This window comes from Polypterus senegalus, chromosome 9 (assembly GCF_016835505.1).
Source record: "Polypterus senegalus isolate Bchr_013 chromosome 9, ASM1683550v1, whole genome shotgun sequence".
Taxonomy (NCBI): domain Eukaryota; kingdom Metazoa; phylum Chordata; class Cladistia; order Polypteriformes; family Polypteridae; genus Polypterus; species Polypterus senegalus.
The window spans coordinates 173470264-173487132 of record NC_053162.1 but is presented as its reverse complement, the minus strand read 5'-3'; the positions used below and the strand labels follow the sequence as shown (position 1 = coordinate 173487132).

Sequence of the window (16869 nt, the reverse complement as noted above, 5' to 3'; positions counted from 1 at the left end):
GCTTTGAATATTTCTCATCTTCAGCTTTGATTTGTATCACTTGGGAATTTTTTTGCTTTTCATTGGGCTAATATTAAAGGTTTTTAGTAAGTGAAGATACCAAAGAAAAACTTTTCTATCTTTTTTTTTCTCCCTCTACGTATCTACATATCAAAAAACTAGAAAATGATGGGAACACCACCAAAACATATGGAAGGAAAAGAGTATGATTTAAGGCAATCACTGTATCTCAGTGGGATTAATGAAACTAATGGAGACCAAATGTGACAATTTTGTTTTACTTTCAGACAAAACAAAAATTTGTGGAAAGGCTTTAAAAGTGCTTACTGACAAAACTTTTTGCAATTTGATTTTAATCTCACAGAAGCAAAAGCACTGGATGCCACAGAAGCACTGTGTGTAGTACTTCAGCATTCTAGGCTTGAATCCAATACCTAGTCAATCTCTGGGTGAAGTCTGCATGTTCTCTCCAGCTATGCATATGTTGTTCTAAAAGCATTCCTGCTTTTCTCCCACATCGCCAAAGACGAGTAGCGTAGGTTAACTGGTACATCCAAATTGGTCCCTTTGTGTGTGTGTGTGTGTGTGAGTGGGCCCTGGCTAGAGCCGTTTGCTGCCTTGTGCCCAGTGCTGCTGGAATAGGCTCTGTCTCCTCACAACCCTGAGATGAATTAACCATCATCTTTGGATGGATCAAATTTGACCAATTTTCCAAATCACCAAAAGCACCTTAAATATCATTTGTTCAACCCATAAAAACCTCATACATGTTATTTTGTCTAAAAGTTTAAAGAATTAAACATGATTAAAATGATGTATTGGATTCCTCTTGCGATTTCAGTGAATTTTGAGGGATTCCTTTGATGTGTTAGCCAGACCCTGCTTCAGTAAAGTCTTACCTTTATTTGGTGATGCAGCTCAGCCACCTCCTCTTCGCCCTCACGGAGCACTCCTACCAGACCTGCCCTTCTCTGTTCCACATTCACTTGCAGGATGCGTCCCTCTTCCTTTTTCTGGCCTAGTCTCTTGTCCAACACCATTAATTCTTCTTGCTGTTGTTCAACCTAGCAACCAGAAAGTTGTTATTAATTTACAATAAGGAGTCACCCATTTTACAAGAAAAGTCCCTCAGGTAGTTTGAAAAGCCACCGGGTTTATTTTAAAGAAGAACTCTGTATTTCAGCACTATAGATTCTGACTGAGGGATGGAGTTTGCAGTTCTATATACAGGACATTTTTTGTCTTATTTGCTATAGAAATCATTTTTTAAACAGATGGACTAAATGCACTGCATCAACAGCTAATTTTTCACTAATACTTTTAAAGTTTTTTTGGTGTTCTACAGTTAAATATACAGTATACACCAAAGGCAGTTGACAGCCACATGGCAAACTAATACTTCATCTGTAATAGAGAAACAAACACTGTATATGGTCAAGGTCTGTGTGTATTACTTTGTAAGCATTTCCTCCCCAGAAACTGACAGAAAAGTCCATGATTAGATTGCATCAAAACAGATTACCTCTGTCACTGCACTGAAACTAAATGACGTCCCCAACTCAAATAAGCATTCACTCACCTCGCTGTTTAACTTTTCAAGCTCACATCTTCTTGTAGAGATTAGGTTTTCAACTTCTTTTAGCACTTCTAGCTGTTGTGTCCTCCTGGTTTCTACCTTCTTTAAGTCTTCCTGTAACTTCTCCAAACTTTTTTTTAACAAAAGACAGCAATTTGTAAAAAAGAAAAAAACAACTTACCTAAGACAAAAACATTTGCCCTACTGTCGAAACGGAGTAGTGTGTACACTTAAAATTGAAAGTGAGCCTTTTGCTTTCATAAGATTGTCAGACTTTTATCCTCTGTATTAACTTTTTATGGAACAAGGTCAATTGCCTGGGCAGTATTTCATAGAAAAGAAGTTCACAACTACTGTGTACAGTCATGTAATGAATAGCTTCATGAATTTCCAAGTGGGAACTGGCAGAAGAGTTTACTTAGCTATTGCTGCAATATGAATATGTGACACTCATTTAATTATCATCTTATAAGACACCAATTCAACCATTTTCAGACTCCATTTTATCTGTCTAAGGGTTGCCTAAACCCACAGCATATATAGTCACAAAAATCCACAGGTGTGTGCACAGTTCCCTGGAAGATGGAATCATAAGAAAAGGGGGCAAAATCATTTTTTTTTCTATATGAGCGATTAAGGATTCATTTTAATAAAAAATAAGAACTGGCCTTTAACAGAGAAAACACTTACATTTCAGTCATATTCTCAATTTTCTGACCCAAAGTTTGAAACTCCAAGTCCCTGGCAGAGACAACTGTGTTGATTTCCTGAAGGACACTCTCCTGTTCACTTCTGTACTGTTTCAGCTCTTCCAGATCACCCTCTAATATCCTATAACAGCATAAAAGAGTAGAAATAAACTAAAAAGAAGTAAGCTCACCTATCAGAGTTAGCATATTATGATATCCCTACTCTCCCATGCCTAAAATGTATACAGAACTATGCAGACACTATAAGGGTAAAATTGTTAGAGGCAATAAAAACACAAAAAATAGATTAGAATGTGTGACACAGATTTAATTATCATCTTATAGGCATCAATTAAACCATTTTCACATCTCAATCTATTTGTTTGAAGGTTGGCTAAACACACAGCACATGTAGCCACAAAAATCTGGAGGTGTATGAACAGTGCTCCGGAAAAAGCAGTCATAAGAGAAGGAAAGTTGTCAAAATTACATCATTTTTTCCTGCATGGATGACTACGGATCCATGTTACTATAAAGTAAAACTGTCCTTTAACAGAACAAATGCTTACATCTCATTTATATTGTCAATTTTCTGACCCAAATTTTTAAACTCCAGCTGTCCATTTAGATCAAGATTAGTAGAAATCCGCTTTAAATTGTTACTTGTAGAAAAGATGAACTACAAATATGGGATGTTTTTTAAGTGTTTTTTTTTTAATTAAAGTTTTGTTCTACCCACATTAGCCTCTTATTTTCTTTTAGTTAAATAACATAAATTAAGATTCCAGGAAAAGAAGAAATAACAGAATAAAGTTTTGCTTATTGATTTTATGTACACACTAACTCCAGTAGAGGGCTACAGAAGTCTATCCAAGAAGCACAAGGCAAGAAAAACAAATCAAAAAATACAATGGCATGTGCTACAGGCAGATCACACAAATGATAAAAACATATGGGGACAAAGTCTGGGGAACAATCTATTAATAAATGAAACAAAAGACAAGAGTTTTAGAAGAACAAAAAAAAAAAAAACAATGTGTAAGTGGTTGTTTCAGAACAGTCATTTATCTTCAACCAGTCAGATTGTGATGTCATAAATTCAGGAGGTGAATGACAAGTTATGTAAAAAAAGAAACTTCCTTTCTCTTTTACAAAAAGAGAAACACTCTGAGCTTGCATAAAAATAATCTCTCATTATTAAAAAAAAAAAAAAACTCATCTTAATTATTTATTTTGATATTTAAAACTAGGGGGCTTTACTCGCCAACTCTCTGGCTTGAGCTACACACTAGCCACTTCACGTTTCTGATGTGGATTTCACTTTCACTAAACAACAAATCTTTTAATTCTCACAGATACACCTCTTCATTGGGAGGAAACACTGCTTTTCCCGGATGGCAACATGAATTAGACAATCTATAAGTCTCCGACTTAAAGTTTAAATCCGAACAATATATTTCGATCTGTTTTCGCTGTTCCGTTATTTCACCGAGTAATAATTTCCGCTTGTTTGCAATAATGCGATCTTTACTATCATTTGTTTGAGACTTTCGAATTTTAGTACTTTCATCATCTCTAACCTGCTCTGCACTTGTATTGTGCCAATGTTTTGGAATTCTTTATGACGTTCTACTCTGTCATCTACTCTTTGTCTTTTATTTCCGGCCCTGGGCGTGGTTAAATCTCTTGGCATAAAGTCTCATCTCATGGGCCGTGAAAGTATCTCTCTGAAAAAGTCTTGTCTTGTCCCAGGCTAAAAAGTCACATCCCAGGATTTTTTTTATTATAATAGAGAGATGTGAAATTGTGTGCCTTTTATCTTAAAGTCACTCCTTTACAGGTCCTTAAAGCTGACTGTACTGTACTCTAATAATTCTGATGTGGCACCAGAAGCAATAGAAACCTGACAATATTAGATCCATCACAAACAGACTGAGAGAAATAAAGAAGAAATACATGCAGACTGAGTATCTAAGGCTTGGTTCAGTCCCCACTACATACTACCTGTATGTGCAAAATTCAGGAAAATGTGGCTAAGGTATAGCTCTTTAAACTAATTTCTGGCCTTAACAAACACACATTACTAGATCACATCTGTTCACAGCTATGACATTTTTTAGTCAGAGGATGACTTAGGATTTGACTACATTATGGCTATGAAAATGTATAAGAAAGATAATTTACAGAAGCAATAAAAAACTAAGGGTGAGACGCAAAACAAGAGATCTGATGAACAACTTAGTCTAAAACAGATGTTTACAAAAGTGCCAATATATACTAGAATGAATCTCAGCCAAGAAACTAAATGGCTAGTGGATTGCTGCCAGAAGAATAGAGAAGAACAGAGTAAGATCATGATGTTGTATGTTACTTCATCTAATGGTAATTCAAATACAAAAATATAGGAAAAAACATTTGTAAAACACCCTATAAAAATAAATAAATAAAACAATGCTTATTTATTAATGGTTAATTAATGGAAAAGGTAATCCCAATCAATAACACCAGCAAACTGAGTAGTAGGGGTTACAAAAGAAAAGCTGATAAACAACTGAAAGTGGATAAGCAATCCACTGTGCTAGAAAAACAAGCTACTGGATCAAGGATTTAGAAACTCAAAGATCCAGTCTGTTTTGGGATTTGGCACAAAAGGTGAGGACAAAGCAAAAGACAAGATTGTCAAAGGAACAATATAACCATTTTGGCAGGTTGCCTAGTTCAGAAGGGTTTATGTTCCACAGTCATCTAATGAGTTGAAAAAGAAGCTCTGAAACCATAGCAAGAACCACCTAGGACCAGAAAAATCAAGTAGGTCATAACATAACCAGACACTGTGACACAGAAAAGCAGTAGGAGTCAAAACATGTATAAAATTCTGAAAAGACACATGCACAAAATAAAACAAAGACAAAAGCAAGGAGACTAGATACTACAAAAATGCAGGATGAAACCGAGATGGACCAATAGAAGCAACCTTTGCATTGTTCCCGCCAAACCAACACTTTTTTACACCTTAACGTCATTATAGGTCCCTGACAATACTAGAGCCAACCTCTAATTTCTTTCTTTGTGTTGCTCCCTCACTGATTACCTCAGCTCTTTGCTGGCCTTCACAAGCTGAGTAGCAGTGTCCTGTGCCCGCTTCTCCAGTTCCTCGCTTTCTTTCTCTGTATCTGCCAGGCGTCTCTTAGCATTACTATACTGCTGGATGAAGTCCTCAGTCTACAACAATAAGAGAAGGAGTAAAGAGTTACACAGATTCTGACTAACTTCTTTAATCCACCATCAATGTTTACCATTGAAAATATTTTAGCTAGTAATGAGGAGAATTTCCAAAAAGACACCTGAGAAATGGGAACCTTGCAATTAATGAATGGAGGATCAACTGTTGGAATCAATGCATGGAGGATTCTGTCATCTTATTAGACACTCCAGTACAATCTCCACAATAGAATATGCAGAAGGGCGTGGGCAGCCAGTAGACCAAGGTCTCCAGGACTGTGACTGTTTCTGCCTTTGTCTTTGACTTTCTATATTATAATTGACCTTGAAAACCCAGAGCATTATTTTCTCTGGGGATGCTGCTAATTGGAGTTTTTGTTTTTCTTTCCTCCATTGTTAACTGGCCACAGTTTAACAATGAAATAAAGGACAGATTCTGCTGGCCTCCATTTAAACAAATCTGTATCGTTATGTATACTAATTATGTAATTAGTAATTGTAAAGTTCATATTTGTATCTACCTGTGAACTTGTCATAGCGTTCTAAGTCTGCTCTCAGTGCCCTAGACAAAAATAAACTGAACTGAATTGAATACACAGGGGTTTAAGGTCTGTTCATTTCTTCTTTGAATTTTCTCATGTTGTATTCTTCATTTAGTTCATTTTTGTTAATAAAGCTGCTATTTTTGCCAACCTTTTCCTTCCTATATATAGTCCTGGATGTGGAGGGCTGTCTCATCATAGAATATGATGTTAGCACCAACATTAATTTTTTTTTTTAAAATAACGCAGATGAAAATCAACATTACACATAGCCAAAATACACACTTACTCTTTCACGGGTTGTTTTAAGTTCACTTTCAGCTTCTGTAAGTAGGCGATCTGCCTCTCTTAGCTCAGCCCTTCGTTTCAGTAGAGTTTTTTCAAGACATTCAATCTCATTAGCAACGTCATCTTGTTGCTTCAGAGATTTCTCCATTTCTAGTTCGCTGACCAAAGAGCCAATTGTTCCCTCAAGAAAATCCCTATATCATTAAAAAAGAGAAAAAATAATGAATACAGCTGGCTCAATAGTTTACTGCTGACAAAAATGACTGGAAGAAAAAATGGTCACATTTAAAACAAATAGACAACAGAGTCTGGTTCTTTGTGCTCAGTTTTCTGAAAATGCATTTATAGCAAAACCAGATAAAAATGAATATTGTCTTACAACAAAAAATAATAAGCTTGATCTAAATCTTTGGGTTTTAAAGTGCCTATACTGAAATATACTTTTTTGAGTGGTGGTGGTGTGGGTCTGTCTGTGGCACTAAAGTGTGTTTATAGATAGGAAAGAAAAACAGATGTCAGACCAGAGAAAACTTCAACTATATGACACGGTCCTACTGTAACAGGTTAAGGGAAATTAACTTATTTATTCTTGAAGAAAGAAGGGTACACAGACAACTAATTCAGGCTCTTAAAATTCTTAAATGAAACAATGAAGCCCACCCATCAGATTTCTTTTTCATAAATAGTAAATCCACATTTTGAACAGCAATTAATAGCAACATTTAAGGCAGGAAGCAGATCTTCACATGAAGAGTAGTAGGAATATGAGAGAATAGTCAATGCTTGAATTGACGTTGAGAGATACAAATAGTGTATAAAATGGGTCAAAAGCTTTAGAACACCCAATTTTTCTAGTTTTTATTTAAATTTACACAGCCTGAGGGCTCAATGTGCTCTGAAATTAAAGCACAGAAAGTGAGACTTGCTTACTTTGACCACTGTTAAGCTGTGCTTGAAGCGGTTGTCCTGTGTGGTGCCTATCACAAAAGCTGCTAATGTTCTGAAACTTGTCTTTGGATTCTGTAATGGCTTTGCATCTGCCAGACCCGCTGCTCTTAGAGTTTCCTTCATTTACCAAATTTATTTTAATGGAGTACGAAACTATACTTACTGACAACTTGGCCTTCTTTGCAATTTCTCTAAAGGAAAGGCCAACATGTGGTTTTATGGGTTAAAATTGTGATCCTGTCTTCTTTTGTTAATTGCCCTTTTTTTGCCATTATGATAGCAATGTACAGTGGGATGCAAAAGTTTGGGCAGCCTTGTTAATAGTCATTATTTTTCTGTATAAATCGTTGGTTGTTACGATAAAAAATGTCAGCTAAATATATCATATAGGAGACACACACAGTGATATTTGAGAAGTGAAATGAAGTTTATTGGATTTGCAGAAAGTGTGCAATAATTGTTCAAACAAAATCAGGCAGGTGCATAAATTTGGGCACCGTTGTCATTTTATTGATTCCAAAACTTTTAGAACTAATTATTGGAACTCAAATTGGCTTGGTAAGCTCAGTGACCCCTGACCTACATACACAGGTGAATCCTATAATGAGAAAGAGTATTTAAGGGGGTCAATTGTAAGTTTCCCTCCTCCTTTAATTTTCTCTGAAGAGTAGCAACATGGGGGTCACAACACAACTCTCAAATGACCTGAAGACAAAGATTGTTCACTATCATGGTTTAGGGGAAGGATACAGAAAGCTGTCCCAGAGATTTAAGCTGTCTGTAAATCCAATAAACTTCATTTCACTTCTCAAATATCACTGTGTGTGTGTCTCCTATATGATATATTTAACTGACATTTTTTATCGTAACAACCAACGATTTATACAGGAAAATAATGACTATTAACAAGTTTGCCCAAACTTTTGCATCCCACTGTATTACTTCCTTTCATGTAATATTGTCTAAATAATGCTTCAAAGGGTGTTGCAACATTAGGTTTTTTCAACATTGTTTTTATACAGACATGGTGTTTGTAAGTATTCAGCAAAAATTGGGACACCTGTAGGAATTTTTTGTATCAACATTCATGGCTTGATGAACTTTCATTGCTGCAGCAAAGGTGTAAGTTGTTAACCCATTATTTGTTCTCTGAAAAATGCCTTTTGGTAACCTAAACTTTTTCTTTTAACCTGTGGCACATTATCACTTACCTTTGTACCATTTCAGGTTATTCAGTGGACTTGAACTGCTTCACTTTAAATAAAAAACTAGAAAAATGGAAGCGTTCAAAATGTTTGACTCATAGTGCATATACAGAAAGCATTCCCTTAACAGAATGCAACACAGAAAACATTCCAGTATACAAGGGTCCTTGGTAATTGATTGACATGGGGACAGGAAATGCCAGGCAAGGGAATGTTGGTAATCTTTATAGTTTAGACAGTTGCATTTATACAATTTCTGTATAGCTTGGATTGGTCACCTTTTATTCTTTACTTCTTACACAGAGAAACAAGGACCATCTCACAAGAAAAACACTGAGACAGGCTGGTGTTTCCCAGATATGTGTTCTTTTAAGCAGAACATTTATTTGATGGGCTAAGGGATGCTAAATTCATTTAGATGGCTACGTCAATCTGTCTCTCTTACACAAGACTTGTGATAATGAGAAGGTCTCTCAAAGCAGCCTCGTGAAAAATCATTTGTCTGTTCATACTGCGTGTATTGTCCTGTGAAAATTAGTTAGCTATACTTGAGATGTGCACATTATTGGGCCGTGTAGTTAATCTATGTAAATAATTCACAGTTTATTCATCACCACCAAAGTCACTCCGAGGCCCTATGTGTTCTTTTAAGCAGAACATTTATTAGATGGGCTAAGGGATGCTAAATTCATTTAGATGGCTACTTCAATCTGTCTCTCTTACACAAGACTTGTGATAATGAGAAGGTCTCTCAAAGCAGCCTCGTGAAAAATCATTTGTCTGTTCATACTGCGTGTATTTTCCTGTGAAAATTAGTTAGCTATACTTGAGATGTGCACATTATTGGGCCGTCTAGTTAATCTATGTAAATAATTCACAGTTTATTCATCACCACCAAAGTCACTCCGAGGCCCTAAGAAAGTCACATTTCAATTTTAGCACTCTTTTATTATTTATATTAGCTTCACTGAAATATCAGGACGAATTGTCAGCTAAACACTGTAAATTATTGTGAATGTTAAACATATCCATTTAATAATGTGATTGTTTCTGAATAGAGATTACTATGAAAGTTATAGAAGATGTATCCAAGAAATTGTATTGAAATCTTCCCTTACTTTCGTCTGTAGCGTCTCTGCATGGCTCTGTGCAATTCCTCTGTCTCTTTCTCCAGCATATTGCGTTCCTCTTTCAATGCCCAAACCTCCCCGTGGAGTCCATCTACTGTCTCTGGGCGTTTAGACTCCTTCTGCAACCTCTTTCGATCTTTCATGAGCTGAGAAAGCTTATTTTCCTAAAGAAGCAGGTAAAAATGACACATCAGAGAGACACCGGAACCAATGAATTTTAAAAATAAGAACATCAAAGTATAACACAGCACCCTCTATACAACATCTGGAAAGGCAGTTGATCTTACATGAAGTACTCAGACAAGAAAGTTCAGAGAGGTGCTGGAGAAAAAAATGTAGGTGTATGAAATTTTCTTGGTATGCGTATACAATTCAAATCTGCAAATTTAAATTACAGTTACAAGACATTTGCACAAATGATGGTAGCATCAAACTCATCAGACTCTTCCACAATACTCGTTTATTCTCATCTGTTTAAAAGTAAGCAGTTTATTTCACAGGCATTTCTACATTATGATCTCTACAGATGAGAAATTACAAAGAAATATGGGGCTGTGCTAGTTAATGCACATACCTTTAATATACTACAATAACTGTAAAGTAGGTCTATGATTTTATGCAGACGGTGCGATTTTTTTACACCTGAGTGGTATGTTGTATTGAGTCAGCTTTGGTGAATAAAAACTGTTAAGCTCCTTTAACACTAAAATGGCAGTCCAGGGTTTAACTCCATGTGATTTTATATGAGTTGTTCTGGGCAAATTAATAAGTGAGCAAATGCATAAACATACATTAAAAAGATGGACTAGATGCAAACGTTCTAATTTCCACATATATAACGCTTTTGTTATTTATTCAACTGAATCAATTGGTTTTTGTAAAATGTGCATGTAATCTAACCTGTTATAGTGAGTACCTGCACTTACCTTATTATAAAAACTGTTAGCAATGTGTACTTTACTTTTTCAAAGAAACGTTAGGTTTCAACTTGATTACATTGAATTGTTACAAGTTCTGCATTTAATCATTTCAACTAATAATGACAATGCTGAGATACAAATAATATGTCATAGGCAGCTCATTCTGCATCAAAATGCCAAAAAGCAAATTTGCTCCTTGTTTGTCTGTTTGTTTAGTCATCTACCAAACCCATCACAGCAGATATCTTGACTGTGAATCAACTAAACTGGATTCTGAGGCCCCAACATCAGGAAATAAGCATTTATTTCATACCAGCTCATGATGATCTGGTACATTACAGTGTAGAACTCCAACTGGTGTGAGGGGAACTGTGAAGTTCGCTGGCGGAGGACCATATACCAAGTGAACCCCTGATGGGGGTGGACCATAAACTACTGTTCCTGGGCTCACTGGCATGCCAATGTAAGAGGGAGGAGGTCCATAGACCACGGTGCCCTGAGGTACTGGTGATCCATCGGGGAGTAATGTGTAGATAACAGAGCCTGGAGGTGGGATAAAAATATGCCCTGGTTCACCACTACCTCTGCTGCTGTCAGACACATTGTAGTTTCCACCTACACAAGATGAAGAAGAAGAAAGATTTAGCCTTTTGCAAGAATGCTTCTAAAAGTCAATACATCTAGGAACAGTTCAATTACAATGCGGATGTTCTAAGAAAATTATTAGTATAAGTATAATTCAATCTGTGCCTTATAAAGTGTTCACATTTTATTGCCAAATTTTCAACCAGAAAGCATGAGGGGTACAGAGTTTTGTTTCTGGGGATGTTAATAGTGCATAAAGCATTAGTATTCTGGTACTATACAACACTTCATGCTAAAACTGACACTGAAGAAGAAGTCCATTGTTTTAAGTAATAGTGGTAGAGGTGATGACCAGAGGAGGCCTTGAATGAATTACCTGAGTGTTCCTTTATGTTTAATTGTCATGTATTGATAGGAGTAAGTTAAGTGAAATTAATGGAGGAGATATTGAAATAATAAACTGTCTGAAAGTGAAAGGTAACAAAGTTAATGTAGTAAAGACTAAATTTATAATTGGAGGCGAACAGACAGGAGGTGTAGAAGAGGTAAGTGCATGGCCATGCTAAACCCAATGTAATGCATGGGTTGTCAGATGTACAGTAGGTGTAGAACTAGATGTGGTGTTATAAAGGGTAGTCTGCAGACAACAAATGTGACCATTGATTGCAGAAAGTCTGTAAGATGAGGTTCAAAATACTGATGCAGTAAGTGTAGATTTGGATATTGGAAATTGAGTTGGGGTGGCACGGTGGCACAGTGGTAGTGCTGCTTCCTCACAGTTTGGAGACCCGGGTTCGCTTCCTGGGTCCTCCCTGTGTGGAGTTTGCATGTTCTCCCTGTGTCTGCGTGGGTTTCCTCCGGGTTCCTCCCACAGTCCAAAGATATGCAGGTTATGTGCATTGGTGATTCTAAATTGTCCCTAGTGTGTGTTTGGTGTGTGTGTGTGTGCTGGCGCCCTGCCCAGGGTTTGTTTCCTGTCTTGTGCCAGTGTTAGCTGGGATTGGCTCCAGCAGACCCCGACGACCCTGTAGTTAGGATATAGCGGGTTGGATAATGGATGGATGGATGGAAATTGAGTTGTTCTGGAGAAAGAAGGGAAGTTCTGCCATTTAGATGACATTTTGAGTGTACATGGAAAAGTAAGTAAATGATAGAGAGGGTGAGGGGTGTGTGGAAGAAATTCTGGGAGCAGTCCCCCATTATGCCTTCTAAAGGAGAGTCTCTAGTATTGAAAGGAAAGGTTTTTGAAAGCCGAGAGAGGAGCAGTGTGCACTATGGGAGCAAGACGTGACCAATGAAGGCAGAACATGAAGCAAAGCTGCAAAGAACATAGGTGAGAATGACCTCTTCCCTGGTCACCTTCCTATAGCCACAGTCTAAGAAAGGGAACCCACTGGGAGTAGGAGACTCTTCCCTGTGATCATGTCATTGTAACTACTGAAATACTTTTCTCAACCAAATGAAGAGTATGTGTTCAAACATTGGAATGAAATTAAGTATGCATAAAGTACAGTTACCTCTGTGTCCTGGTACTCTATGGTTTCGATTGGGAGAGTAAATCCAGTAGCCACCTTCAGGATCATCTGCTTCTCTTCTTCCATGCTGACCATGACTGCATCCTCTGCTAGGAGAGGCTGGATTCTGAGACCCAAGGCCAGAGTCTCTGGTGCCTTGAGATCCAATACTAGGGGGCTTGGAAAAAATAAGCAGTAGAATAAAATCAAATGTGTTAAGATAACTTTATATGTAGCTTGTATGTCTATAAATCCTAAAGAACAGTGCCATGAGCTTCTATACTAATGACTGAGCACCAAGATAAAAAAGATTTTTTTGTCAATATTTCATGTAATCGCTATTTCCAGTTTAGAATCATAGGATACAATTGGCAAATTGGCAACAATGGGAAACAACCCTTGATAGGACACTTGTTTGGACTGACAAAATAAATTGGAATCTATAGTGGAAGTCTGCATAAACAAGGCAAGGACATTAAAAATCCCACATAGAAGGTACCCTATTTAGAGGACTGAATAATAAAATGTATGCAATTGTAAATCAACTTAAATAGGAACCATGAGCTCATTGGCTATCAACAAACACTCTATAAAAGTAGTAAAAATACAGAAACATTAGAATTATATGTTATGATTTGAAAATGTTTTTATGCTATGAACATGGCCTTTACTGATTCACTGATAGTCTGTTATTAGTTTAATCCAGTTTTAAAAATTTGCTTTGCAACAATTTGATTAGTGATTGGCAGTGCTATTTTGTAATTAAAAGAGAACTGGAACAGGACATTGAAGCCTTACATTGGGTGGAGAGGGCACATAGCACCAGTAGCCCTTCTTGCTAACAGGGTCATAGACATTGGACATGAAATCATTCTGCTGGGCCACTGTATTTCTGAGGGCTCGGATTTCATCCATCAGCCTTTCCATATACCCAGGGTTATCTAAGAAAACAAAGTGAAAAATTAACATTCCAGGTCAGGTATACTACTTTTACATATCACTGTCATCAATTCTAAAAACAAAATTCTGTATTCTGAAAACTACAGACAGCTTGAAATCTTTATAAGCAAAATTACTTTATTAAAGCAGAACAATTCTCTTACCGTCCCTGGCTCTTCCCAGGAGGTCACGGAGGCGTTCAATTTCTGCTCGTTGTCTGTCTAAAGTCTTGCTCAGCTTTTCCAATTCAAGCTGCTGGAAAGTATCAGCTAATGTTCGATCATTGGTGTGACTCGCCTGTTCTAGCATCTTTATAAAGACAAGATTAAAATGAAGTTGATACTACTCAATAAAATAAGAAAAATGGATAGTAATATGTCACAATACAGAAGGGACACATATCAGCTGAAACATACAAATATGGAGTTTTACCTGCTTCTCTCTGTCCTGGAGCAGCCGCTGAAGCAGACTGATCTCCTCATCAGCTCTGTTTAAGTCACGGGCTGCCTGCTCGGCCTGAGCTCTAAAAGCTTCCAGCTCATTCATCTCCTGAAGCCGTAAGAATCAAGACAGCTGGTGTCAATTTAAAAAGTCATGTAGTATCACTGACAGATTTTGTGTAACATTTAAATGTTGTAAACAAGCTGAATTAGAACAAAATAAAAATTTCAGGTCACTCTAAATACTTCAACGTTATGATTACAAACATAAGACCTGTCCAAAAATTGCAATACTTTGCTTATGAAGTGTTTATGAAATGTATATGGAAACAGTGCTGCTGACAAAAGCCCTGTTAGTCACCGAGTTTCATGAACTGCAGGTTCTGACAAAGGCCAAGTGGAGCTTAGTGGACGCACCTCACTCTAGATCAGGTGTGTCGAACTCCAGTCCTGGAGGGCCGCAGTGGCTGCAGGTTTTCATTCTAACCATTTTCTGAATTAGTGACCAGTTTTTGTTGCTAATTAACTTTAGCCTTAGCTTTAATTAGCTTGACTCAGGCCCCTTAGTTGTTTTTTCCTTAATTAGCAGCCGGACAGTAATGAGACATAAAACAAGCAGGACATGACCAGCTCACCTGTACCCATCAAACAAAATCTGAAAATAAAGATGAAGGTCTCAGTAAGGTTGATCCCTCAGGTTACCAAAACATTTTAGGAGTTTTAGAAAAAAACAGAATATCAACAGTTTTGGAAATGTCTGCTGTGGCAAAAAGAGAGCAGCAACAAGCCATGGAATTGAATAACGTGTTTAATTAACAGCAAGAATCAGCATCGCATTAAGGAACTAGTTGGAGTTTGAAGCCCAAATTTAGCTGCTCATCTGGCTCGTTTCATGTCTCATTTCTGTTTGCCTGTTATTTAATGAAGAAAAGAATCAACTCAGAAGACTTAATCCTTAAAAACAGGGCTATTAAAATACAGGGGAAAGGAGTTAATTAGCAGTGAAAACTGGACACTGATTAGGCCCTCCAGGCCCGGAGTTTGACACCTGTGGTCTAGATGATAATAACAGCAGTCACATCTCTTTTATTCAAGAAGGGGATTCAGGCTTTTCTTACTTGCTGGAGAAAGATTGTTGAAGTTGACAGAAATTATGTAGAAAAATATCAAGTGTTAGAAATTTGGTATTTGGTGCATCTAGTTATCCCATGAGAATGTTTAAGCAATTCTATATAAGATATGTGGAAAAATAATAAACAGTTTGATCAATCTGGTGTACGTGACAAAAGTGTCATGCAGACCCTGTCTTGTCCATAGTGCACATAACAAGTGTAACTTCTTGTTTCTCCTAACGAACAAAAAACCACAAGTGACCAACTGATTAACTTAAAGAATGTTGTAAATGCTGAACCAAGCAAAATGTTGTAAGATGTAATGTTTTGAAATTCTTGTGCAACTAAAGTCATAAGACAAATGCCCTATAAAAAATTTGGCACACCGACCCCTCGAGGCAGACGAAGGGCAGGTGTCCTAGGACTGTGCTTCTCTGTCATTTTACCTTTGCCTGGTGTGTATTAATAAAAGATTTTTTACTAACTTTAATTATATCTCTCTGTCTTCAGTCACAAGAAACGACACTATAGAAAAAGTGTCCACAGATATTAAAATGCACCTTGCAAAACTTTCTTGGCAAGCCTTGTTTATTTCTTCTTTACAAGCATAATTTAAGTTTTAAAAGTACAGTAATATATTAGGTTATATAGTGCCCCCAATGTGTGGGGTATGAGAAAGGAAACATTATTCATAAACTATATTTTGCAGTAGAGAGGTTCAAACTGAAATAAAGTGTGCAGTTTTGTTCTCCATGTTACAAGAAAGACATAGCACTACAAAAAGTCTGGAGAAATTTGGCTGACTGAGGACTGTGCAGCAGAGCTACGAGGACTGCTTGAAGGAGTTGTACCATCTTAGATTAAACAGACAGAGATAGGAGGAAACATGACTGTAGTGTTTAAAATTATGAAGGGGATTAACACAGTAGACCTCATCTTTGACTTTAAAATAAATGTTTCAACAAGAACACGGGAGAACAGATGGAATTCGGTTAAGGCAGCGTCTCCCAACCTGGTGGGCCGGAGCGACATTGCATGCAGGCCAAAGCCAACCCCAAACTAAAAACTTCTGCAGGTGGATCACAGTGGATCCTGGACGACCTCCCCAGGACCTGCTCTGATGTTCATGCTCGAATCACCAAGGAGGAAAATGCATTGACGATTGTTCTTCATTCTTCTAATGGTCTGGTGATTGTGCAGTACCCCTAACCCCCGTTTTGACAATGACACTAAATTCATGGAGGGGACCAAGTTGGGTAGCAAACACACTGGCATGAAAATAAAAAAAAAAAACTGTTCTGACACCAGAAAGGTTGGGAAGCACTGTGTTATGGGTATATTTTGTACAATTTTAGAAAAGTTTTCTTCACACAGAAACCATAGACACATGGAAAGTGACTGAGTAGTATGATAGAGGGAACAAATTTAGTAATCTTCAACAATCAACGGGATGCTATTTTGAAGAAATTAGGTAAATAAGAGTGGCAAACGTGTTGTTGGGCTAAACAGCCTGTTCTTGTCAAGAACTGTCCTAATGTTCTTAATGTGCTAAAGAGGGAACTCATGGTTTTGAATCAGAATGAAAAGATTTTTTTTTTTTTATGTTTTCAGTAAACTGGACTATGACCTGAAGAAGAGAGTTTCTGTAAAAAAATACTTAACCTTAACATTTACAGTTTTCTCATTAGTAATGAAAGGATCTGTTGTATGTGGTGTTAGGGACGGAGTGGTGGCTCAGGTTAAGGATCTGTGCTGGTAT

General features: G+C 37.1%; 1 protein-coding gene across 5 annotated transcripts in view; it reads right to left on the bottom strand.

Moving 5' to 3' along the window:
• cntrl (centriolin) overlaps positions 1–16869 on the bottom strand; it is a 105461-nt gene that overhangs the window by 28796 nt on the left and 59796 nt on the right. For all 5 annotated transcript variants that reach the window (XR_005634997.1, XM_039764274.1, XM_039764275.1 and 2 more), the window contains 11 exons: positions 13991–14107; positions 13723–13867; positions 13418–13560; positions 12623–12797; positions 10834–11135; positions 9589–9764; positions 6319–6511; positions 5357–5487; positions 2267–2407; positions 1580–1706; positions 900–1064 (listed from right to left, as the gene is read on the bottom strand). Coding sequence is in view for 4 of the 5 variants with exons in the window: in XM_039764274.1 (XP_039620208.1) it covers positions 900–1064; positions 1580–1706; positions 2267–2407; positions 5357–5487; positions 6319–6511; positions 9589–9764; positions 10834–11135; positions 12623–12797; positions 13418–13560; positions 13723–13867; positions 13991–14107 (1815 nt within the window). In the remaining variant the exon portion in view is untranslated. The remainder of the gene's footprint in view (positions 1–899; positions 1065–1579; positions 1707–2266; positions 2408–5356; positions 5488–6318; positions 6512–9588; positions 9765–10833; positions 11136–12622; positions 12798–13417; positions 13561–13722; positions 13868–13990; positions 14108–16869) is intronic.